The sequence below is a fragment of the Poecilia mexicana genome, unplaced genomic scaffold, assembly GCF_051168715.1.
Source record: "Poecilia mexicana isolate PSO_F unplaced genomic scaffold, ASM5116871v1 scaffold_7, whole genome shotgun sequence".
Classification (NCBI taxonomy): domain Eukaryota; kingdom Metazoa; phylum Chordata; class Actinopteri; order Cyprinodontiformes; family Poeciliidae; genus Poecilia; species Poecilia mexicana.
The window spans coordinates 16,814,654-16,840,901 of record NW_028263376.1 but is presented as its reverse complement, the minus strand read 5'-3'; the positions used below and the strand labels follow the sequence as shown (position 1 = coordinate 16,840,901).

The window sequence follows — 26,248 nt, the reverse complement described above, 5'->3', positions numbered from 1 at the left end:
CTGCTCGACTTTCTCAATGCGGTGTACGTCCCCTTTAAGAGAACCATGGCACCGCTCAAGTCGAGGCAGACATTTTTCAATGCAAGATTTTTTTCTTGCATAAATTATGTTCATGACGTAGTGCAAAAGGACAATTTTGGGGCAATTTTGTCCGACTTTACAGCTCTGGGGGGATTCCGGGAGACACCTGGAGGATTCCTGATGGTGTGAACTGTTGCAGAAAGGGCACCGTCATTAAATATTAAGGCAGAGGAGATCCTAACATTGCAGCCCTCCTTATCAATGCAAATACCTCTCTTTTGTGTGCAGTCACAGCGCCTGTCTGGGAGCTGAGATGAATTTCTAATGATGTGTGACTGAAACAAACTGTGACAGGGAGCATTTTAAGAGCGGCGGATTACGGGAAATAAGCTGCATTTCCGCGGTAAGTTGCATATAAAAATCGCAGTGTGTCCAAGCTCGCTGCTGGCGCGGAGCAGCGAAATGGCGAGAGGAAATGAGTTTTGGTTAATATGCAATGCTCGTAATTAGCATAATTTATATATTTATGATAAAGAGAGGGAAATGCATAAAATTCGGTCTCTCGGCTCGGCTTGACAGGATTTCCGTCGGCTGTGAATGGTGCTGGTCCTCCAAAAAGTGGCTTTTATTGACCAGGATGGGGGTGGGGTGCCCATCAACAGCCGCTGAAGTTTTGACAGATCCTCATCTCTCGGGGGGCTTTGCTGCAACAAACGCACCATCTGAAGCCTGTTTTGGAATCTGTTCAGAATTTACAACCACTTCGTGAATATCTTAACCATGTTTGATCATGTTTATTTGCAGCTTTTATGCAACACAATATGGCCTGTTTATACTTACAGGCCCCTTTAAATAGTCTGCGTCTGCAGTGACTAAAATGGTCAGGAATAACAGGGAATATTAGCATGCTGGTTTATTTTAAAGGCAGCAACTGAGTTTAAAGTACAAATGCAATAAAACAAAGAATCTCTATATTTTTTAGATGTGATATTTGCATAATCAGTATCTGTTTATCTAGAATGCCTGCAGGACATTTTCTAAGTTGGTGCAGCAAGCCATGAACTCCCAGGATCTTCCTGCCCAAGATGCCCCGCTCACTGTCAATGAGCAGGTAAAAGATCACCAGTTATTCATAACAATATAATAGTATTCTCCTTTAACTTTTTCCACATTTTGTCACAGCACACCATCAAATTTTAGTGTGTTTTATTTGGATATTATGTGATTTACTAACTCATTCTTCTATGCAAAATTGCTCAAGCTTTGGCTAGGTGGAGAGCATTTACAAACATCACATTTAAAGTTTTGTCACAGGTCAGTTGGACTTATGTCTGGACTTTGACTAGACCATGCACTTATACTGTCATTTAAACTTGGACTCCACAATTTTGTCATCACATTATCAATGTTTGCAGTATTGTGATAAAAAAAAAACCCTTCTTGTTTATATTATTCAGTTGGATATGATTATATATTTGGCCTGTTGGATGAATAAGAGCCCTTGAGGCACATGATTCATTGTGGAGTTATAGTCTGTTGAAGGTGGTGTGCATGTTTCACTCCAAAATGTTGCTTTGCATGGCCAGAGTGTTTAAATTTAGCGTTGTCTGACCACCTTCAACATATTTTCTGTATAAACAAATTACAGCAATTAATTGAACAGAATTTTAGTTGGTTATATCAGAGTGCAGAGCAGAATACAAACACATATCACTTAAAATTTTAAGTTGTGGTATAAAATTATAACGTTTCTTCCTCTTCCTGATTATGTTCTCTGTTATGTTGGTCTCAACTAGCATCCCAGTAAAATATGTCATGTAATGTGAAACATTTTTAAAAGTTCTAGGAGAATAAATACTTATTCATGGAAATGCGTAATTACAGTAAGTCGGATCTTCACCACATTTGCTCCTTTTATCCCCTCAACTGTCTGCCACACGGCTCTCCGTTAAGATCACAACTCGCTTCTGTATTAATGCTTAATAATCTCTGCTACTCTTTGCTTCAAAGACTGTCAGTGTTTAAACTGCCATGCTTATTAATAATTTGCTGTGGATTTTCTCACCTGTAATGCTTTGTGTAGACATAGCCAGCAAGGCAAAGCAAAGCTGAGCCTCTGCGTTGCTTGTTGGCTGATGTCCTCTCCGTCATGTCGGTGCACTCATACGCCTTTTTTTAAGTTAGTTTTGGTTTTTGTTTGTTTTTTGGGGGGGTCATCTTGTCCTAACATGTGCTCGGCTTCTCTGTCCTCCTTAGCCATTCACTGTCTGACAGCAGAAGTTTTTTTCAGCCATTTAAATCCTGCACTTTGAAATTCCCCCTGCCAGGGACAACAGGTACGCATCACCATCTCTCTCTCTCTCTCGCTCTCTCTCTCTCTGTTTGTCTCCTCTGCATCCTGTCTTCCAGCTGCATTGCTGCCTCTGCTTGGTCTTTCATTATTTAACTTTGTGAATCATCAACTATAGGTCAGCGCTGGGTTTAGACCATGCTGGTAGACGGGCAGAATTATTGACGTTAGCACAAAAAGTATTCATATCTCTAGAACTGGGCCAGACAATAGAAAGGGCTTACTGGCCTGGCCACCAAAGATTTTTCTGTCTTTATGTTTTTTAATGCTTTGTATAAAACTCAAAAGCCAGTATCAGGTGAGTTATATTAATAGTTGTAGAGATTTCTTTGGGAAAAACATGGAGAAATTGCCCAGGGTACAAATTAAACCTACCATGCATCATTTTCTACCTGCAGATATATAGAACTATATAGTAATGTGAGAGTTAATTGCGTTGCATTAGTAAAACTATTTCTGTATAGTTGATAAGGCACCAAAATTGGCCTTAGCTCAAGTGGCTGCATCCTTGTAAATTTGGCCCTGTTCTTGAACATTTTAGCATGTTACAGCCACAAATATCAATGTATTTTGTTGCTTTTTCAATAAAGATAAAATGAGAAAATGCTGCATGTTTTAGTATTCGGACAATCAGACAAATTCAGCTGCTCTGTGAAAATTTCAGAAGTTTGTTATAGAGCAGTGGCGTCCAAGCGTTTTGCAAAACTGGCTCAATTAATTTCATTAAATTAAAAATGCAAAAATTACTTTATTGTCATTTTTGTTATACTAATTAATTCTTTGTTTTACTTGCTGAAAAATAAACAATTATTTTTAAAAAATCTGTATATCATTAAAGATCCAGTCATAAAAAGGCCTTCAATCTGTTGCCTTACTGAAAGCAACACACAGTTTCTGATTTTTTGGGTCAACAATTGTTCCTACTATGTTGACAAAATTTTATCATGTTTTACCCACAACTAGTATTTACTATATACAGCACAATCCTGAGAGGCTGCAAAAGACTCGTTCTTTTATCAAGACAAACCTAAATATGCGACCAGAACTGCATTGGAGCGGTTCTGATTAAAGCAATCACATGTGCTAGAATGGCCTAATCAAAGTTCAGATCTAAATCTAATTGAGAATCTTTGGCAAGAGAGGAAAATTAATGTTCACCATCCGTTCTGACTGTGCGTGTCTAAAAATGCTCAAGAGGTTTAAATATTTTTACAAGAACCCAAGGAGGATTTCTTTATGTTTTTTAAATAATTTAGCTTAGTTTCAAAATGAATTTCTAAATTCTCATCCTGTTGGACAGTTATTTTCTAGATCTCTAATAACCTCATAATTTGCCCCTGCAGGTTATTGTCATGTCCGGTCAGGAGACAATTCGTGTACTAGAAGTCGAGGTTGACGCGTCTCTGCCGTCTTCGGTACCCGATGGGAAGAATGAGGGCAAAACTGCTGAGGAGGAAATGGCTCAGTGTGCAGAGAAAGTTGAAGCTGCCAGCACCCAGAACAGCCCCACAGCGCCCCACAGCACTGGGGAAGCAGGTCAATTATTATTTTTAATCAGTTCCAGAATTGTCTTCTGGTGTAATGAAGTTTTAATCTTTGGACCTAAAGAGAAACGATCTAGAAAGCTTCAGTTATTACAGCTGGAAACTGACAATAAGGTGTGAAATCTGGGCCTGATAATGGATTCAGACCCGAACCTTCAGAGCCACATAAAGACAATTATAAAGTCAGCCTTCTATTATCTGAATAACCTGTCCATGATTAAAGGACTAATGTCTCAGCAAGATTTTGGGAAACACATCCATGTATTTATCTTTAGTTGCTGCAACGGTGTCTTTACAAGTTTGCCTAAAAGAATCAACCACATCCAGAATGCTGCTGCTGGCGTTCTGACTAAAACCAGGACGATGGAGCACATCACCCCAGCTCAGCTACACTAAGAGAATAGACTTTAAAATACTGTTAGCTTATAAATCACTGAACAGTTTATCATCAAGACACACACCAGACATGGAAAAGCAGCATTCAGCTTCTAAGCATCACAAATCTGGAACAAACTTCCAAAAACTGCAAAACATCCAAAACACTGAGTTCCTGTCAATCAAGACTAAAATCCCACCTTTACAGAGTTTTCTTTGAGCCATAATAAATGGAACATTGACCAACATTTTAACTTGTATTCCTGATTTTAATGATGGCACTCCCCTGTTTTTAGTTTTTTAGTTTTTACAACTGTTAACTCTATGATGTGTTTATGATGTTTTATTTTTTTTAAAATCTTTTCTCAATGTAAACCATTTTGAACTGCTGTGTTGCTGAAATGTGCGATACAGATCAACTTGATTGTTGATAAAGACAAATCAAACATTTGTGTCCTGCAGCGGTCGGTGAGCAGCAGGGGGCGTCTGTTGATGTGTCGGCTGCTGCTGTCCAAACGGTGAACTCTGCAGCTCCGCTCAGCGTTTCCATCGCCCAACCCCAGGCCGCCATGCCCATCACAGTACAGGGTTGTCCACAGGTACAAACTGTGACATCAACTCTAGAGAAAACCTGTAGGAGCAATTGGAGGAAAGACTGCAAGCCAGGGATTGTCGTCCAACATCAGTGTCTGACCTCATTTAAAATTCCTTTATTACCTTGTTTTAAGAGGACAATAATGGCTGAATTTCAATGTTTGGGAAAAACAGAATAAAGAATATAAATACTGCACAGTAAGGGCAAATTTTCAACATAAACACAGTGTAGTAATAAAAAATAGTTTACCACAGTCCTGATGAATGTGCATTTGAGTTGTTTAATTAAAAATGTACAAAATATGCATGTATTAGTGCATTAAAAAACAACAGACTCTTTATAATATGTGAAAATAAAGCTGTTAAAGCAACAAAAATGTGCAAAAATATTATTTGAAAAGAATAAAAATGTGCAAATAACTTTGAAAATACCAGCAGGGATGTGAGCATTTTTTGAGTTCATTGAGAGTAATCAGTTAATTGCTGGATGAATTAAAATGAGCTCAATAATTTCCATTCTAATTAACGAATACCTTTTGTTACTGACACAAAATAACTTTTATTTCCAGATCCGTTCTGTGTGGTTTTTTATTTCCATTTAATTTGTTGTTTTTGGTTGTGGTGTTCCATTTTGGATATTTAAAACATCTTCCAGGTCCAGTGTAAAATATTATTTACAAAATTAAAGTCTATGCCATTATTATTATATTAATTTCAAAACAACAATGAAATTGTTTATTGCAGTAATTACTGCAAAATGTTTTAATTGTGACAGGCTTAGTTGAGATCAGTGGTGGTGTTGAGATCATATTCTACATAAACAAAAGTGTTCCTTTCATAACTAAGCAAATAGATTTCTTTTGTTAGTTATTTTCCTGTACAGATGTAAAGGTCAGTGTAAGGAGTTTTCCACTTTGTGCTGTACAACACCAGGTTCTGACCCAGGAAAGCCTGGCCACTTTGATGACTGGTATGATGGCTCAGACGGGTTCACTGGGTCAACCTCTGCTCATCCCCCTCAACATGGCCGGTTCCATCGCCGGCCAGGGCGGCTTGGCGGTTCTCACTCTGCCAACCACCAACGTAGCCACCCTGCCTGGCCTCGCAGCCGCAAACCCCGCTGGGAACCTCCTCAAGCTGCCCTTTGCTGGCCTACAGGGTAAAACACAGTTTACTTGCTGCTTGTTTCCCCCTCTGTCATCCAGAAATGTATCTATGTTAGATTCTTTTTTCAGTCATTTTACTTCCCACAAAATGCAAAATCTTACCAAGTACTTTGGTCTACTTTTTAGTACAAAAATTGTAGTATGCTTGAAATGTGACAAAATTAACTTACAAGTAACTTTTAAGCAACATATATGAGAGTGTTTTAGGTCAATAATTCCTTAATATTGATATCAGGTGAAATCAAATGATAATCTGCCAGTGGAACTAGAACTGGGTTGCTAGGTGACGGGCTGGGGTTGGCTGTGGTTGCTAGGTAACGGCACAGTGCCCAACTGTCATTTATGACATTAGTAAAATAATCTGCCAGTGGAAATGATACTTTTTCATCAATATTAAGAAATTATTTACCTAAAACAACTTCTATATCTTGTAAATAATTATTTTATATTGATGAAAAAGTACCAGGTTTTCTAGTACTATAAGTTATTTCACTTATTCAAATTTAAATAATAATAAAAAAAATCGTTATTGGTCTCAAAGGGAAATTAAATGTTGTAACTCATTTTAATTAAAAATTTTCAGATATTTATTGTAGATAGTGATGGCTGTTGGCAGGAAGGATCTCTTGTAGCGGTCTGTATTGCAGTGAATTTCAAGAAGCCTCTGACTGAACACACTGTTTTCCCAAGGCAGTCTCATGAAGAGGATGGTTACGGTTGTCTATAATTTTCTTGATTTTATGACGAATACTTCTTTGCATCATATAACAAGATATTCTTCCCATGTAGCAAGTGAAATAATCTGCCAGTGGAACAAGTTGTTTTTAACCAATATTAAGGAATTATTTACCTAAATCAGTTCCTATATCTTGCTGAAAACTTACTTGTAAGTACATTTTTGTTTTAGTTCAAGTGTACCAAGATATTTGCACTAAAAAGCACCAAAAACACTTGGAACATTTTTGTGTTTTTACAGTGCACAAAGCTATGTAAACTCTTAAATATTAATAATCTCATCACCTAAGAGCTCCATTTTGTCATTTTCTCTTTTTAGCTGCAACAGTTCTGAACTCAGTCCAGCCCCAGCTGCAGGCGAATACACAGGCAATGTTCCAGCCTCAAGCAGCACCTGTACAGCCGGTGCCTCCTCAGCAAACTCAAGTGACCAACACACAGGTCACTAACGCCCAGGCGACGGCTGCCCAGGTGACCTCTGTGGCCAACACCATCTCCCAGCCCAACATTTCCGTGGCAGCACTTCAGACAGCAGGACTGTCCATCAACCCGGCCATTGTAGGGCTCATGCAGCTCATCATTTTTCACATTTTGCTTGTTTGCCTCTCATCTTTAACTGTGTTTTTATATACATATGTTCTTAGATAAGTGCAGCTTCTTTGGGTGCACAGCCTCAGTTCCTCAGTTCTCTCACATCAACTCCCATCATCAACAGCGCCATGCCCAGTATGGCTGGCATCACCAGCCAGATCATCACAAACGCCCAGGGTCAGGTAGGTTCCAGTCACAAACAAGCTGTGATATGATGTGAGATTAAGGTGTTTAATTCTTAAAGATAATCTATCATGACCACCAAATAAGCCTGGAATGGACTTCACCCGACCTGTGAAGATGTGCTGTGGTACCAAACTGCAAAAACACAAAATCGTATCAAATATTTTTGGTCTAGCTGCGAGTGCAAATATTTTGTCTACTTATAAGTTAGACAAAGCTGACTTATAAGTAACTTTTCAGCAAGAAATTATAGCTTGTTTTAAGTAAATAATACCTTAAACCTGATTAAAAATAAAAACAAACCATCGTCCTCAAACTACCGTGTTTCCCCAATAGTAAGACACCCCCGATTGTAAGACGTATCAGGGGTTTCAGGGGGGTCGGCTAATATAAGCCGTACCCCGAAAGTAAGACATATGTCTTACTTTTCGGGGAAACACCTCTCATCTAGCTGCACGCCGCCTCCTGCCCACGTCCGCACCGTCCCCCCCTCCATACGTCACCGCGTCTGCCGCCTCCGTCTGATCCAAATGAGCGCCGCCTCCTGCCCACGCCTGCGCCGTCCCCCTCTCCATTATGGTTAAAACAAAAAATTCGACAATTTTTTTCCAATATAAGACATACCCCGAAAGTAAGACATAGTGGGGCTTTTGGGGATAAAAAGAAAGTAAGACACTGTCTTACTTTCGGGGAAACACGGTACTTCCTGTCGTCTTCTTTGTCATTTTCGTCAGTAGTAACATCCGGCTGTTGATCATGGTGTGTTGTAATAAAAGTGTTTCAATTGCAGTTTTGCAAAATACATCTATTTCAATATGGCCGAAAAATCACCTCATTCTAGCGCAAAAACTTTTTATCAGTAAACAAAATTATTTTCAAAATTGCTCTTTCCATCAAGTACATTTATTTTCATAATTTCAATTTGTCCAGTTTTGTAGTTAATGGAAATGCAGTTGTTTAGAAATAAGTTGTTTTTATTATTCAGTGTATGTACACTTCTAATTTCAACCGTGCTTATATTGTTGTTTGAAATACTTTCCTTTGCTTTACACAATATGCAGGTAATAGGAACCCTCCCGCTGCTGTTGAACCCAGCGTCTCTGGCTGCAGGAGCCGCTGCTCCCTCTCTGCCCCTGCAGGGTCTGCAGGTCCAGACCATCGCCCCACAGCTGCTCCTCAACACCCAGGGCCAAATTATTGCAACTGTGGGAAACGGGCCTGCTGCCGTTGCAACTTCTGCTGCAGTTCTGCCCAAAACTACAGCTCCTCCTACAGTTAGCAAACCAAACGCTCAGGTAGAAGAACAAATCCTGTTTGAACTGAAAGAAAAGCCCTGAAATAAACCGAATTAGAGACAATGAAATCTAAGGGCCAGTATTATGTAAAATTGAATTTTTTTAGCTGTACATCATGTTATCATATTATTATCTCACTAAAAACATATCTGGAGTGTTGCCTTCATTATTCAAGCATTGAGAAATCCTTTAATCTCCATGGCAACCATTCATCTATGCAAAACAGCCGGGTGGATGTAGCCCCACCTTCGAGCCGCAGCTCCTCCTTAAAGCTGCAGTTTCCAAGTTTTCAAGCTCACAGAGCAGTCTTTCCCTAATCTATCCCACTCAGCTCCTTCAGACTAGCCAGCAGGACTTAGCAAACACCTGGTGGAGCTATCCATCTACTGAGCTCATCATACAAACTGTTGCTTAGTAAAAATGCTGTGAGGACTTCCTGAAGGCGGAGCTTCAGAAAGAGCAGGAATTTTTAAAGAGACAGAGGCCCAACTTCAAAGTTTTAAATCAGGAAGTCAAATTTCTTGTATTTGATACATATAATATTTTAATAACAACATAATACTGCCTCTTTTCATCCTCAAACAAGCAACATCTATAAATTGTGACCGTTACCGTTTATTTTCAGTGACAAGTGTCACTCAGTCACCTGTTGTCATTGCACCGCAGCCGTCTGCACTGAAGACCTCGACCGCGCTCACCTCAGCAGCTCCCATCGCCTGTGGAGACATGGCCAAAGTGGGGCAGCTTGTCAGCAGTATGTACACCTGCTTCTCTACCCTCAGCAGAGGAATGTCTAAACAGCAGCCAGATATTTTTAACCAGGCTCCTCACAATTTCAGAGCCTCAGCAGGCAGCCAGCATCGAGGAAGGGATTAATTTGGAGGAAATCCGAGAGTTTGCCAAAAACTTCAAGATCCGTCGGCTGTCGCTGGGCCTCACGCAGACACAAGTAGGGCAGGCCCTCACTGCGACGGAGGGTCCGGCGTACAGCCAGTCTGCCATTTGCAGGTAAGTGACTCACCTGTTCTTTCTGCCGTCATTCCTTTGAAACTTTCCTCTGTTTCCCCTTGTAAAAGTGCCAGTGATTCATCACTCGCTGACGCTGTGTGCAGTGCGTCAGACGGCTCCTCTTCACAGCCAAAATGTTGACTCACAGAGAGAAAGGAACGTTTTTGATTATCGTATTCTGCTGAGGAACAAATGGAACGGTCCACTGAAAGACAGGATGTGCTTTTACTGCTTTATTACTGAAAACGGATCCTATTTGAATTATCCATTTACAGTTAAATTATTTAGAGTATATTCCCCACAACTGGTTATACAAAAGTATTCACTTCTGTTTTTCACATTTTGTGTCGTTTCAGCCACAAACATCAAAGTATTTCATTTAGATTTTATGCAACAGATTTTTTAAAGTGTTCTGTGTGTTGGCATTTAACCGCCTTTACTCTATTGATCCTAAATGAAATTAAAAGCTTAAAATGCTATTCAAAGCCACCTAATCTGTAAATAGAATCCACAGGTGACTTATTATGCTTCCTTGAACTGGTTAGGATAGGTCAATAAGCTAAACAAAAAATCGTTATTACATCTTTTGCACAAAATTATCCCCCACCCCCAAACTCAATATTTACCCTGAAAATGGCTGCAATTATGCAACTAAACATCTTTAAAAAGCATTAGTAGAGCCTCCTGCCCAACCAACAAGAAAAAAAGCACTTGTCTTTTCTAGCAGCCATTGTACAGCGCATACAGTGATAAAACCAAATATCCTGCTAGGTGACAACGGAGCTCCCATGAGGTTGCTAGGTAATGGACGGTGCTTCGCCGAGGTTGCTAGGTAACGGGGCAGTGCCTGCTGATTTGTTACTTTTGGAACGTTTTTGAAACGGCTCATTTTCTAGACACCAAAAAACATTATCTTATTGCATGAACCTTATTCTTTAAGCTCTTGACTGTTTTTTAGAAGCAGCAGTGACCCAAATGGATGTTAAAAAATGTGTAAAATTTGAATTTCGAATGAGTTTCTTTTAAAACAAATTTTTTAAAGGTCCATTTTAGGTTTTGCGTCATTTCTATTGTTGATTGAAAAAGTTTCTCCCTCCTTTTTGCCTCAGGTTTGAAAAGCTCGACATCACCCCCAAGAGCGCTCAGAAGCTGAAACCGGTTTTAGAGAAATGGCTGGCTGAGGCCGAGCACTGGAACCAGAAAGGCCAGCAGAACCTCATGGAGTTCGTCGGTGGCGAACCGTCCAAAAAGCGCAAACGGCGCACCAGTTTCACGCCGCAGGCAATCGAGGTCCTTAACTCCTACTTTGAGAAGAATGCTCTGCCCACAGGCCAGGAGATTACAGAGATCGCAAGAGAACTGAATTATGACAGAGAGGTGGTCCGGGTCTGGTTCTGCAACAGACGACAGACACTGAAGAACACGAGCAAGATCAACGTCTTCCAGGTTTAGGAACAACCTCATTCTCATCCTCATTAGGGTGGGTAGAAAGTTGAGGGGGTTTTTTCTAAGTAAAAATCAAGAAAATTGTAAAGTTGTGTATGAAAAATGAGTTGGAACTGTGTTCTCAGGTTGTGTATGTGAACACAGTTTGGTGCATACTCAGTTACACTGCATGGTCCGTTTGTGTTACAGTTTTACACTGCAAAAACACAAAACCTCACCAAGTAGTTTTAGTCTAGTTTCTGATGCAAATATAGCAGTTCACTTAATAAGAAAAAACTAACGTACAAATAACTTTTCAGCTAAAAATATGAGGTTTTATTTGTTCCATTGGCAGATTATTTCACTTATAGCACAACATCTAATGGGACAAAGGAAATGAGTTACTGACCTTAAACAAGCTCATATTTCTTGCAGAAGTCTTATTTCAAGTTTACTTAGACACTCACACTTGAAACTGGACCAAAAATACTTTTGTGTCATGATTTTGTGTTTTTGCAGTGTAACATGCCATATTTAAGAAACTTGATCTACCTTTTTTTTAAAAAGTGGTTTTATAAGCTAACCCTTCTCATATATTTTAAGTGTTTGTACAGTATCGGTTTTGTATGTTATTCTGTAATTAGCATATTTGAAAAATATGCAGAATAATAGGACAGTTTTAGCCGGTCGTTTACCTGGAGGTTCGTCAGACTCTGAAAAGGCAATAACCTTATTTTCAGTTTTAAGTGTTTACTTTAATTCTGCCCAGTGCTTTGGGACAATCACCTCTTTGATGGATAATCAGAAACATGAGATCATTCTTTCTCATTTGGTCAAACCGCATGAACTTAGTCACAATCTCAGCTTTGATTGCATCGGGCGCTGCAGACACACCAGGTTTGTTGTAAACTAAAACTGTGGGTGTCTCTCTTCATGTGTCAAGGCTGAATGTGCGACTATGATGCATGAATGCACCAATCTGTCTGTTGGACTTTATTTTTAAGTGCTTGTTTTGTTCAAAGGGTACTTTGCCTCATTATCTAATATCTTTAAGTAAAAACTTACAGTTAGGAATATATTTATTGGCACTTCTGGTAAAGATGTATTAAAAAGCCTTAAAATAAATTAACCTTTCATTGCAGTAGGTTAAATTCACACTGAAAATGTATTCAGTGGAGAAAAACAACCCACAAATATTAGTTCATGTGATGTAATAACTCGGTTTATATGCAGATTTCTGATTAAATTAATCTTTTATTTCAAACAGTTTCTTTTAAAGATCTTTTATCCATATTTATTCTTTGGCTCACTTCAAGTATTTGTGGTGAAAAGTTAATTCTGTCTATCTTTTATACCAAAGCATTTTTATGTTTGTAAGGGTAAATGAAGATTTTCTCTGCTGTATTTCTCATGCAAGTGGTTGTCATGGAAACCTGGTGACTTGTATTTGCAGGTCTTTAAACGTCAGAGTTTTATTTTAGTACGGTAAATTTTGATTCTTATCCAGCCTTGCAACTGAGATTAATTCCTCCTCATGTTATGCTTTATTCATAACAGAAAGTAGTGGATTAACAGATAATAGAGATAATGATGTTTATTTGAGAAAGAATTGTTAGTATGGTTTTTGAATCAAATTAAAAGTTATATCTACAATGGGTTTATTTTAAAGCTATTTGTTACCAGGAGTGCCAACAAATTCATCCTAACTGGCCTGTATGGAGCCTCATATAATTTAATGTAGATATTACTGTCGAGGTTTTTGATGTTCTTTGTAAAATTTTAAATCAAACTCCTTAAATTAATAATAATAAAAAACATTATCAGCTTAGCTGCGTGGAGAAATGCGGATTGTTTGGTTAGAACGTTCAGTTTGAACAAATTTATGGAGATTTCACATGGAAACAAACTTTGGCATTTCTCTTTATCCTTGCCGTTATTTAAGGATTTGTTTGCACTTTAGTGAAAGCAGGGAAAGTGAATGAGCCGCTTACAATCACGATTTCAGTGTAGTACCAGATTTACGTGTTTTGTAAAAAAACGAAAGAGGTTTTTGTTTACTGCTATCGATTAGAAAGAAGCTTTTGCAAAATGTAGCAGTAGCCTACTGGCAAGATGGCAAAACTTTTATTTACTATATATGCAGATGAAAAAATGTAAATTACAACAAAATTTTTACTAATATGCATAAATACAAAATGTTTTGAGTTTGTGAAATCATATCTTAATAAATGATGCATTTTATGCTCTATCTCATGGTTGCCTTATGGATAACTTTAGGCTTTTAATGCAGTATACCTAAACATAAAAACATGAGTCTTGCTTTAAAATGTACCTTCCTGTTCTGCAATTAAAAAAATATATAATTATGTTTATCATAGTAAGTTAAGTAATAAAGAGAAGTAAAAGCATTATTTGAGAATAAATAAAAGGTACTACTCATTTCACTTGGCAAGCTGTTGTAGTTTCATATCTCCACAAAATAAACATTTAATGGTTTTTGTCTTTTTTGTCAAAAGAATAAACCATCTTTAACAAATACTTGTGTGCCTTGTTATATTTGTACTGGTTGTCATTTAAATTATTGTTTTTATATCGCACCAACCTGCTGGCTCTCTCCAATTTTTTATTCCCACATGTCCTCAGTTGACATTTCAGGCATAACCTATGGAGACGTTGGTTGCCTGTCTGCACCTGTTTTCTCTATAAAAAAAGGATTTATTGAGATCATATCCTGATTGCATAATTGATCTTAATTGATATGAATTGCAGGTGTTGTCAAAGTAGACAGGTGGCATTAATGAAATGGAAACCTTTGTTTCTATGACCTTGTAACTTTTCCTAGATATCAATGTCAACTTTGTTTTTAAAACATTATAACAAATTGAACTGCTTCACTGCAAGAGATAAGGGTTTGAAAGTCATAAAGCATTAATAAAACAAGTTACTAGTTTAGAAACAAATACAGCATTCTAACAAATAGAAATAGTACAAGTTATCAAGTCATGGAACATCCCTGCTATTATTTGTACAGTTTTTATAACTTCAAATAACATCCATGTTCCATTTTTAAATTTCTATTAAATTACCATTTTTATGCACAAATATACTTGGAGTTCATGGGAAGATTGATAGATTTAAATACTTGTAAATCCTATTAGAAAACATATTAAACACATAATAAGTTTGTTGATAGTCTAACAGCTACTGGAAGGAAAAACTTATAACTCTTCTTTATCCACCCTGTTTGCCTCTGAAGGCGTAGTATTTATAGATCTCTTTTATTTAACAAAGTGCACTACTTGTAGGTCTGTCACGTTTAATCTGACAAAATATGGAAAAAATACAATATGTACCATCACTTGTCCAGAAGGAGGCGGCAGTGAGCACAAACGTTCCTTTGCTCTCCCGGTCAGTTCCAGAAGAAAAAGAAGGAGAAACAGGAAATTACGGCGGCTCCTTTCCGAAAAGCAAGATAAACAAACGACGTTATATTACATTATGTAATATTTAGAACTATGGTTTAATTTTCTTCATCACTGTCCGTATAGATATAGCTAGCAGCAACAGACAGGTGAGCTGGACAGCCAGAAGCAAAGAAGAAGAGGAGCTAGCAGCATCTTCGCGTTGCTAAGCTAAGCTGCTCGTCATGTTTATTTTAGTGCGAATGAGCGCGACATGATCATGGCATGGAAGCATAGATGTATTTGAAGAAAGATACGTATTTAATTTAAAGGTAAGAGTTATTTGCAGTAAAAGTGTGGCGATTGTTAAAGAAAAACAAACAAAATAATATTTTTTTGTGATTCGCTGTATTTTCTTTGGTTTTCTGGCAGAAAAACGTGACGAGTTCAAGACCGTTAATTTTAATGCAAACCTGCTTCATTTCCTGTTATCATTTATTGTCCTTATCTGTTACATGTTTTATCCTGGCAGCAGTTTTCCACGCCCATGAAATATTCATTTATTTAACTTTTTTTCCTGCAGACTTTTGAAGGTTGCAGCAAACAGGTGAAACCTTCGCTTCTTAAAGAAAGAAATTAAAATAAAAACAGCGCATCGTCAGCATGGCGTGGGCACTGAAGCTGCCCCTCACGGATGAAGTGATCGAGTCCGGACTGGTCCAGGACTTTGATGCCAGTCTCTCCGGGATAGGGCAGGAGCTTGGTGCTGGGGCGTACAGTATGAGGTACGTTGAGGATAAAAACATCCATGCTGTTTTTGGTGTTAATGTTTATCTAAATGCTGCAGTAAATACTGCATTTTATTATAGTTGAGCATCAACAAGAAGTTCACGTGTTTCAAAAATTTAATTCAAAGTATTATATGTAAGGTTGTCACACAGTGACGTATCTTAAGTGTTTATTTCTGTTCATTTTATAATTTACAGATTATGATTTATGAAAACCCAAAATCTAGTTTGTTAGAAAATCATATAAAACCAGTTAAAAGTAATTTTTAATTAAGAAGTTGCATATAGTGGACTACTCAATCATGGAGAAGACAACTGACTGACAGTCCTTTCAGATGATGGAAAGTTGAGTGAAAGGAAGAAGTGTGGTAGGAAAGGGAAAGATTCAAAAGGCATGGTTTAAGAAATGCCACACACAGATGTTTCTAACTTTTAACTTTTGAAATGAGTATAGAATGCTCTTACTTGACTGAAGGAGAAAAATACTTTGCTTCTTCCAAAGTCCTTTTTTTCAGGAGTAAATAAATTTTGCTTTTCATTTGAAAATGAAGGTTAAGAAAAAATGGGAAGCAGAATGAAAGTTGTTTAAGGTTAAATGTTTTTCAGAGTCATATTAAAGTGTTAATGCTTCCCTTTGTTGACAAACGTTATGGAGATTCTGCTTTATTTAATTATTTTTACAGTATTTGCCCACACTGCTAAAAGTACAAACACCTTCTTTAAAGACCACGATATCTGTGCGTTTGATTAACCAGCAAACAGATCTTATTTGCAGAATGTGGCAATTAATTTTTTTATCAGATTAATTCATTATTCAACAGAGTAATGAATTGAATAAACAGTTACTGAAATTATCATTAGCTGCATCCCTAATTTAGTTTGCTTTGCAATTTTTATTCTGATTTTCCAAATTTCATTTACATAAAACATATCAGTGTGAGTTCTAAGTTTCGCTGGTTTGCATTAGTGCTCTACATTTCTGTATTATATCTGGCTAATTGAATGGACCCTAACTGCCAGTAATAATAATAACTAAAATTTATTTATGGTAATTCCCCTTTAGGATCAATAAAGTACGGTATGTCTTGGATTTGAAGTGATGTATATTTTTAATTGATTAAAATCCCAAACCTGACAGGGAATATTGGTGACGCTACGTAATGGGGAAAAAAAGGAAAAAATGTGAATTAATCGTTATTGATGTTAACATCTCAAATTAATCAATAGTATTACGATTGCATGTTATTCAGATGTCATGCAACAACTATAATGTAGATATTACATTATTATTAGAAACATTTTCTGAGTGCATATTACTAGGAAAACATTTTATAATATTGGTGAATGAGGCAATATTGATATAATTTTGATAAAGAATTAAAAAGTGTTTATATCTTTCAGCTTTAGACAATAGGAAACATGGACTCCAGTTAATTAGAAGGTTCCACTTAAAAAGTTGCTTCTGGCAAACTAAACATCATCATTAGTTTGTTTCGGGGATTTGCTGTTTTGATGAAACACGTAGATAAAATCAATTAATCTAAAACTTAGTTTCAAATTCTCACATTTGAGACTTTCTTGATAAATACTTAAATTTTCCTAACGTTTAGTCAGTTTAAGTTCAGTTCAGTTCAGTACTTTGCTTGGTGGGTGACGAATCCATCTGTTCCCTTAAGTGCCTGATTGTGGCCAGGATTCCTGTGTTGAGAGGAGCGGGGACTCCTGACCTGGAAACGCTGGTATTTAGTGGTGCTGCTCCCGGTTCCAGTTAACGAGCTGCACAGCAGGAGAACAACACGACTCAGCCTAAAGCTCTCCTCCAGCAGCTCTGTCCTGTTTGAAATTCATTCTGTATCTATTACAAAATAATTACCTTTTAGGTTTGTTTCATGGAAAGAATGAATGTGAGGTGAGAGTTTTATTGTTAACACTTTTCTCATGGCTTTCCTCTGCAGCGACGTGCTCGCCCTCCCCATCTTCAAACAGGAGGAGTCCAACTTGCCTCCGGAAACTGAAAACAAGATCCTTCCCTTTCAGTATGTTTTGTGTGCACCTACCTCGCCAGCCATTAAACTGCATGATGAAACACTCACCTACCTCAACCAAGGTCAGTATCAGGAGCCCAGAGATGCTACAGCTAACGTAGCAGGGTCCAAACTTTTTGCCCCAGGGTTCAAATTTTTGCTACTTTTTGTTTTACTGTATATCATTGAAGATCCAAATAATGAAAAAGGCTTTATACTGTTGCTTTATTAAAAGAAAAACTGACAATTTGGGTCATGAATTGTTTTTATTTGTAGTCAAGGGTTGAACAAAATCATTTCAAGGGGCACAAATGGCCCCTGAACCACACGTTGGTTACCGCTGTTCTAAGAGTATAAAGTCAAAGACAAACCAAAACTAATTAATTTGCATTTTTCCAAAGCGCATGTTGAGTTGGGAAGGGCAGAAAACATTTAGGAAAGTGTAAGATTTGAGTTTTGTCTAAAACTCTTTAGTAAAGTGCTCAGAAACACATAATATAGTTGTGAACATGTAGACAACCACTGTTTTTCTTCCTCCAAGTCTCATTTTTACTAGAAATTGGTTTGCAAAAGCAGCACAAGGTGCATTGCCTCTCATATGTATTGGTACTTTTTTAACAATTTTATAATCTGGCACTTTACAGCCACAAACGTCTTTGGATTTCACAGGGACTTTATTTGATAAAACAGCACAAAATGGTGCATAATTTTGCATTTAAAGACTCAGCCTATTTGGAAACATTTGTATAAATTAGCACACCCCAAAAAGCTAAACATTTAAACTCCTGGCAAATAAACGAGGTGTTGTCGTCAACCTATAATCATGATTGCTCGATCAATACCTGTGATTTTGCAATTTCTTACATATACGATTACAATGAGGGAGAAATTAATATAATCTCCAAATATTTTGTAATTAATCCATTTTACTTCAGGCTTCTCTGCTTGTCTTTGCAGGGCAATCCTATGAAATTCGAATGCTTGATAATCGGAAGATTGGGGAGCTTCCTGAAATCACTGGGAAAATGGTGAAGGTAGGACACAGGCACACCCAGTAGAAGGAAACAAACGCACCCAGTAGAACACTTTCGTTCTATTGGCTAAGAGGTTGCTAGGCGACGGTACTTTTCTGTTGCAAGCGCGAGCGAGCAGAGAGGTTTGGAAGCGGAGATTTGATCCAAGCAGAGAAAAGTTTGAGAAAGCAGAGCGAATATTTGAGAGAGAGCAGAAGTTTTGAGTACAAGCGTTACAAGTTTTGAGAAGAAAGACACGAAGTCCTGCTTTCAGACCGAAAATGTGTGCTCTGGAATTACGGCAGCAAAATCCCCCCATACGTCTCCTGTCAGCAGTTTTCCGAAAGCGTTTTTCTTTCTTTACCACAGAGCATCATCCGCGTTGTTTTCCACGACCGACGGCTCCAGTACACAGAACACCAGCAGCTGGAGGGCTGGCGCTGGAACAGACCCGGAGATCGGATTCTGGACTTGGGTACGGACCAGGGAACCAGCAGCTGCTGCTGGTCAAGAAACTTAATGTTGTCTTAGGCTTTTTACAAGAAGAACTGAGCCTTTCATGTTTTGAATGCTTGCAGATATTCCCATGTCGGTGGGAATAATCGACCCGAGGGCAAACCCCACTCAGCTAAATACTGTGGAGTTTCTGTGGGACCCCTCAAAGAGAACATCCGTCTTCATCCAGGTAGCCCTTTACTTTACTTTGAGTTATTTCTGTTCATTAAACATTCAACCTAATCAATGCAGAAATCCTCTGCGTTATGTAGACAGGATAATCAGCATTCAAGAACTAAAACATGCAGGGTGCCGGAGGACCGACCCCTGTTCTAAAGTTTTTTACGTTGGAGGAAAATTAACAAAACAGGAGATTTTAGCTAAAAATAAGACATTTTTCCCATTTTATTAATGAAATAATCTACCAAATAATCTGCCAGTGGAACTGGTACTTTTAAAAAAATGAGTTTTAAGGAATTATTGACTTAAACATTCTTCACCTTCTTGTTGAGAAGTTTGTCTTATTTCATGTACACCAAGATATTTAAACTTAAAACTAGGCCAAAAATACTTGGTACGATTTCTGGTTTTTGCAGTTTTATGTAAATATTTTCTATAGCTCGATTATTTAAGATACTTTAAAGTTCCCAATGGTGTCGGTCAGGGGTGTCCAAACTTGGGTGACTTTGTTTCAGAATGTTGCTTTATTTAGCCAAGTTTAAGAAACAATAAAAGCTGATTTGGATGCAGCAAAGTTGGCTTTTCAGTAAAAGTCTCTTGGTTTCACCTTTTGGTTTTATAAAAACACAAATACTTTGTGATGTACTTTACATTTCCTGTGTAATAAAATTTATATTGGCAACAATTTTGACCCTGATTACAAATTAAAAGTCAACGGGTCAAATTTGTACCAGTTTTGAATTGCACAAAATCAGTGGAAGGGCCACAAATGGCACTTTAAAGAAAATATCACTAACCACAGATTTGAGCCCCTTAGTGATAGTTTTGTATTTTTATTTTTCAGGTTCACTGCATAAGCACAGAGTTCACCATGCGCAAACACGGAGGAGAGAAAGGTGTCCCTTTCCGCATCCAGATCGACACGTTTAAGGAGAATGAGAGTGAAGAGTACACAGAGCATCTGCACTCGGCTTCCTGCCAGGTCAAAGTCTTCAAGGTCAGAGAGAAGGAGCAAAAAAAATAAAAAATGAAACGAGAGAGAGACTCACTCAACTGCAGCACATTAGCTTTAATGAAATATTGCACCTTCCTGACTCATTTCAGCCCAAAGGTGCAGACAGAAAACAAAAGACAGACAGAGAGAAGATGGAAAAGCGAGCGCCACAGGAGAAGGAAAAATATCAGCCGTCTTATGAAACTACGATTCTGACTGAGGTGAGCATGTCGGGGACGAGTTAAAGGCCTGAATGGAGAAATCCCTGATTTATAATGATGGATAAAGAGTCTGATAAGCATTACTGATTGGTGTCTAATCTGCAGATATACTGCAACTATTAATGTTTACACCAACATAAACAAATGATCAGAAATCAGAAGCAAAAGAGCAAAACAATATCAGAAAATATTCAGCTGTAGCTTCAGTAAAACATTTAAACACACACAGAGCTATTTGATAAATCGATTTTTAGTGATTTAATCAAATATTTTGGTATTTCTGTGATTTTGTTGTACAAGCATGTTTTAAATCTTCTATTTATTTGGTCTTTTAATTCAGAACAACTCTATGATGGACTATTTGGGCCACAATAAGATTTTGTTTTATAATTATAAGAATAAAGCATTAGTATTACCAGAATGAAGTCATAATATTGGGAGAGTAAAGTAGTAATTTTATGAGAACTTCAAAAGAAAGGTGAGAAATATTAAGCAAATTGTGGAACTATATGTTGGTATAAGTTTTACAGACAATATTTAATAGAAATACTTAATCTTTTATCACATCAGCATCAGATTATTATAAGTAGCAGGACTTTGAAATGGTCATGCAAACAGCTGTTCCTTTATTGAAGAAACATCTACATGAACTGAGCTGCTCACATCAATTTATAATGAAGCTGTTTTCTCACTAGAACAACTTTTCTTGGTGCTTTTTCTGGTAAAATTGTGTGTTTTTGACAAAAATTATCTCAGTGTTGTCCTAATACTCTATTGTACAACTCACAGAAGGGATGATTGACATAAAAGCCACTTTTTAAAGACAATTTCTGTCGTTTCTAATGATAAAAATTGGAAATCTAGTATAGAAAAAAACACTCTATTTTCACCTAGCTTTACATGGACTCATCCTGGATGATGTTTTTAAATGTGGTTATTTAATAACGAAGCATTATCTCTTCACCGTTCAGTGACTATAAGCCGCTACTTTTTTCCCACACTTTGAATATGCAGCTTATATCCCGGTGCGGCTTTTCTGTGGATTTTTCTTCAACCACCAGGGGGCGCATTAGCAGGAAGTGAATCATTGGAAGTCAAAATTGGAAATCAAAGAAGAAAGTGTTAATTTTCATTTAGAACAAGCACATGCTAGCAGCAGGCACGACGGAGAAATGTTTTCAAACCCTCCTCATCATGGAAACAACAGGAAGAAGTTCATATGATGCCACTTTTAAGTGGAGGAGTGTGATCTGAAAGTACAGGAGGGAAATGGAGCCGCTGCAGTAAACTCGGCGTGAACGAGTCCATGATTCGGCGTTGGAGACGCAGGGCTGCGTCCTTAATAGCAGATTTGTGGAAAACCGAGAGCGGCAGAGATACCAGCAGCTTGTATATGTACGTTTCCAGTTGTTTTTTTTTTTTACTTACAGTGAGGTGCGCTCTATAGTCCGGAATATACGGTACTTCACTGAATTTCAAAATAAATTTAAATTTAGAGTTTTATACTGATAGGAAGTAAAACAGACGCTCATAACTGCCTGGTTGTTGTCAGATGTTCAGAGACTGAAGAGTTGCTCTGTTGCAGTGCTCTCCTTGGCCGGAGGTCACGTACGTCAGCAACTCTCCGTCTCCCGGCTTCAACAGCACACACAACAGCTTCCCTGTTGCTGAAGGGTAGGAGCGTCTCACCGTTCCGGCTGAAGAACGATATGTTCATTAAATACAGAGATTTCATTTTTCTGATTCTTGTTGTTTCCAGTAACGGATCACCGAGCCACCAGCCTGAGCCTGTAGTTCAGGTTGCAGATGTAAGTTGATCTTAGTTTTGTGTATTAGATTTAGAGAGCGAGTCTTAAAAGCACGAATGAAAAGCTGAAATCGGCATGTTCAACACACTGTCGACATTTAAAAATTAGCATCTTTAGTTTGAAAGAAGAAACTTTCAAACCAAGAGCTTACTCCCTTCATAGCACCTCCATCCTGATTTTAAAATAACAAAATATAAACAGACATCCTTCCTAAATGTTTTTCCACAAACGAAACATGAAATGTGAAATCAACTTAAAACAATATTGGCTAATTTAAATCCTTAAATTCCTGCACAAGTAGCATTAATATTTCATAACTATACCCTACGCACTGAAATCCTCATATTCTTTAATAAACGTAGTATTACTAGTAGTAATTGGTGGTTTAAAAGCCTTAGTAGTTGTTTATAGTTGTTTTCTTTCTGTTTTAGAACTTGTTGCCCACGGCAACGCCACAAGACGCGCAGCAGTGGCTCCATAGAAACCGCTTCTCTCCTTTCTGTCGACTCTTCACCAACTTCTCAGGTATGATCAGATTTTAGAAAATAGTCTTTCAGTCTATTATTATTGTCTGTAGATTTTCTTGTGTGTTATGAGTTAGTTTCTCTATGTAATATAATTAATTTGTTGGCTCTCTAGCCCAGTATATTGAACAGGCACACTGATATTATAACACGATTTTAATGACAAATTATTGATAATTATTGAGTCGCTAAGTGATATATTTCGTTAAAGTGAGTGAAGTGATCACTTCTTCCTACTCTTTTTCAAACATAAAAGTAGTGGTAAGCTAATTATTTTGTTTCTTCTGTCCCTTTTCTCTTTTTAATCCTGTTTGAAATGAATAAATCAAATCAAATTGAAGCTCTTGTTTGAAATTGGTTTGTTGCGGGGATAAAAGATAAGAAAGAGATGCAGCATTCCTATGACCTCTGATTTCTTTGCTTGCTTTGGTCTTTTTCGCTTTTCTTTGGCTGGACGGGAAGTTACCAGACCTTAACGGATTTGTGGTTTTTGCATGTAATAATTTTGCAGGAGCCGACCTGCTGAAGCTAACCAGAGAGGACGTTATCCAGATTTGTGGCCCAGCAGACGGGATAAGACTCTTCAACGCACTAAAGGGACGGTGAGTCTCTTTAAAAGTTGTTCTCTTCATTTTATTTAACTATTTTCACTTGGTGTCATCCAAGACTAACTTCCACAGTTAACCAAATTGTATTTGTTTAAAAAAAATACTGTTGCTTCCTTGTGTTTGCAGGCTGGTCCGCCCGCGGTTGACCATCTACGTCTGCCAAGAGTCGCAGCAGGCGCGGGACCACCAACCAAAACATGAAAATGGAGACGCTGCTGCCAGCACTTTCTTTGGTGAGTACATGCTGAAACATAAAATATGAATTAATTACAACTAATACATCTGTTAGCTTGAGGAATTGTCTGATGTTATATCAGGGTTTTTTTTCTACGTTTTTCTCCAAAAGTTAAGAAAAACGTAAAGAAAAACAATCAATTTTCTAACTTTAGCCACATTGACACAGTTTGTTGCCTCTCAACCAATGATCTCTGGAAAATGTGTTATTTTATGGAGTGCAATGACAACATAACAGTTTATTTAGTTTATTTTTTGTCATTTTTAACCTTTCCAAACAAGACAAAATGCATAATTCTGAAAAAAACTAGTATAGAAATAGCAATGAAAATACACATCAGGAAGGATGGGGAAAGCTTTTTCTGTCTGTTTTGTTGAACAAAAGTTTTTTATTTATTTAATCTGTACATAAATCTACATTTAATCCCAATGTGTTAATGTAGTAAAATGTTTCTGAACGTATTTTTTTAAATAAATTGAGCGTTCAAATCGTATTTCTCGTCTGTTTCTGATTGCTTTTACCTGCAGTATATCACGCCATTTACCTGGAGGAACTCACCGCCACTGAACTCACAGAGAAACTGGCTCAGCTCTTCAACATCTCACCCAGACAGATAAATCAGATCTTTAAACAGGGACCCACTGGTATCCATGTGCTGATCAGCGATGAGGTAAAAAATACGACATAAAACAAAATAACACATATTAATCACAACAAACTTTTCCTCCTGCAATAAATAAATATCCTCTGCTCTTAATAGATGATTCAGAACTTCCAGGATGAAGTTTGTTTTGTTTTGGACACAATGAAAGGTAATTGATTTCTAAATTTTGATGGTTTATTGCTTAGATTTGTTTTGCAGATGTGAATTTTTCGCAATTTCTCTGACAAACTGCTGCTTGTTTTTATGTGACAGACCAACACAAAAAGGCCTAAGAGAGATTATTTTATTTATGTTTATGTTATATATATGTCCCTACATTGTTTGCACAGCTGGCTTTAATATCATTGTACATATATACAGTGACAAACTATATTCTATTATATTTAGCATTTTCTTTGACGCACTAAATGAATTGTGATTTTGTATATATTTATATATGAATAGATTTTTTTATTCTAATGTCCTTAAGAGAACTCTGTTTTGAATTTACATATTTTTTGGGCCAAATCAAGGAAAAGAAAAAGAAAAAAAAAAAACAGAAAATGTGGAATATCGTTTATGATATTATTGGTTTTTGTAATATCGCCCACTGCAACTACAAATGCATTCAACATTTTTGAGATTTTTGTTATATTTTGAAAGCTGTGATCTCTTTTGTTTTGTTTTGTGTGTGTGTTGGTCTGTCACATAAAATATTCCCTGCAAAAAAAAAAAAAAAAAAATCATGTTTAGTTGTTTAAATGGAGAAATTCAAGCTAAACTCGGCTGGTTCTTCTCTTTGCAGACAACACAAGCGATGGCTACCACATCATCTTAAAGTGAATGCCAACCGAAGAATCGTGCGACCTTGTTTCATTATTTAGACCTGCTGCCGTCTGCCACAACAGACATTCACACACCTTGCTGTTTTCGGATCAGATGAGGTTCTCCTGACTAATCCGCTGTGGCAGCTGGGAGGTCGGTGCAACCGAAGCACCTTTCGCTCTCTTCCCCCTCGCCATACCTTAACGTCCTTCCTTTCAGGAAGTGAAGTAGTCGTCTCACATCTACCGTTTCATTCTGTGTCCTTCATGGTTCAGGAAAATGTTTGCGTTGAGGTTTGTAAACAGTTGTTTTGCTGTCTGGTGCTCAGTTGCCTTACATTTTTAGGAAACACAAAGTTGCTACAACAATCCCACCTAAAACTGCAACCAGGTCGTCGAGGGAAGCTGCTGGGACTTGGCAGTCCTGATTAAAAAAAAAAAAATAATAATAATAATAATGCTAAACGGATGCAGCTTGAACTTCACAGGTTGTGTCCCTGGAGCATCTTGAAAGTTGACAGACTCTGTTTATTATCAGTGGTCACCATGGCAACACTAACCAAGTGTCTTCACAAGCTTTTCATACCAGTCAGCTAATTTACCCAAACATAATTTTCCAAGTAGTAATTTGTTGTTTTAAGGTGCTTTTTCATAATGAATTATGTTTCCCAGTATTTTAAAAATAATCCTCATCATATTTGCATCTTTTTATTGTTTTATTTTTCCTTATTTTAGACATTGCCAACTCCAAATGCTTTTAAACGTAATTGCTTCATGTAGCCATGGGAAAACTCAACCCTTCGTACGTTCAAGTTTTGACTTGATATTTTTTAGATGTCAGTTTTTGCTCCGTCTCATCAGCGTTATTAAAAATGATTACTAATGTACTGACAACTGTCTTGTTTCGTGATTTTGAGAAAACATCCAAGTGCAAAATCTCACCAAGTATTTGTGGTGTAGTTTGAAGTGCAAATACACTTTAAATAAGATAAATCTAACCGAGGAGCTTATTTTAAATCAATTATTTTTTTAATAGTTATGATAAACTACTAGTTTCACTGGCAGGTTAATTATAGACCAATAATGCATGGTAAAATTTTGTATTTTTGCAGTGCAGTCTCTTTAGTGAGATTCTTTTTCCAATTTGATGTGCAAAAGGAGGCATTCAGAAGACATCTTTAGAAGATTCACAGCCAAACTTTG

General features: G+C 37.4%; 2 protein-coding genes across 3 annotated transcripts; both read left to right on the top strand.

Moving 5' to 3' along the window:
- The first annotated feature begins 52 nt into the window (after positions 1 to 52).
- Positions 53 to 13,823, top strand: pou6f1 (POU class 6 homeobox 1). Of its 2 annotated transcripts, none has more exons than XM_014972497.2 (11): positions 53 to 424; positions 1,040 to 1,132; positions 3,715 to 3,907; positions 4,753 to 4,889; positions 5,818 to 6,043; positions 7,105 to 7,343; positions 7,430 to 7,558; positions 8,621 to 8,854; positions 9,521 to 9,608; positions 9,694 to 9,862; positions 10,972 to 13,823. In XM_014972497.2, the coding sequence occupies exons 2-11, from the start codon at positions 1,079 to 1,081 to the stop codon at positions 11,312 to 11,314; spliced, it is 1,812 nt and encodes a 603-aa protein (XP_014827983.2). In that variant the 5' UTR covers positions 53 to 424; positions 1,040 to 1,078; the 3' UTR covers positions 11,315 to 13,823. The 2 variants fall into 2 exon arrangements, with proteins under 2 accessions (XP_014827983.2, XP_014827984.2); XM_014972498.2 differs by lacking the exon at positions 53 to 424 and adding an exon at positions 2,278 to 2,357 and having other exon boundaries at positions 1,116 to 1,132.
- Positions 13,824 to 14,671: 848 nt separating this feature from the next.
- On the top strand, positions 14,672 to 25,932 carry tfcp2 (transcription factor CP2). The gene is made up of 16 exons (XM_014972493.2): positions 14,672 to 15,020; positions 15,272 to 15,473; positions 17,432 to 17,583; positions 18,458 to 18,534; positions 18,883 to 18,988; positions 19,092 to 19,198; positions 20,033 to 20,185; positions 20,293 to 20,403; positions 21,989 to 22,077; positions 22,163 to 22,211; positions 22,643 to 22,736; positions 23,247 to 23,337; positions 23,470 to 23,576; positions 24,106 to 24,248; positions 24,339 to 24,390; positions 25,027 to 25,932. The coding sequence occupies exons 2-16, from the start codon at positions 15,352 to 15,354 to the stop codon at positions 25,062 to 25,064; spliced, it is 1,491 nt and encodes a 496-aa protein (XP_014827979.1). The 5' UTR covers positions 14,672 to 15,020; positions 15,272 to 15,351; the 3' UTR covers positions 25,065 to 25,932.
- The last annotated feature ends 316 nt before the right edge of the window (positions 25,933 to 26,248 follow it).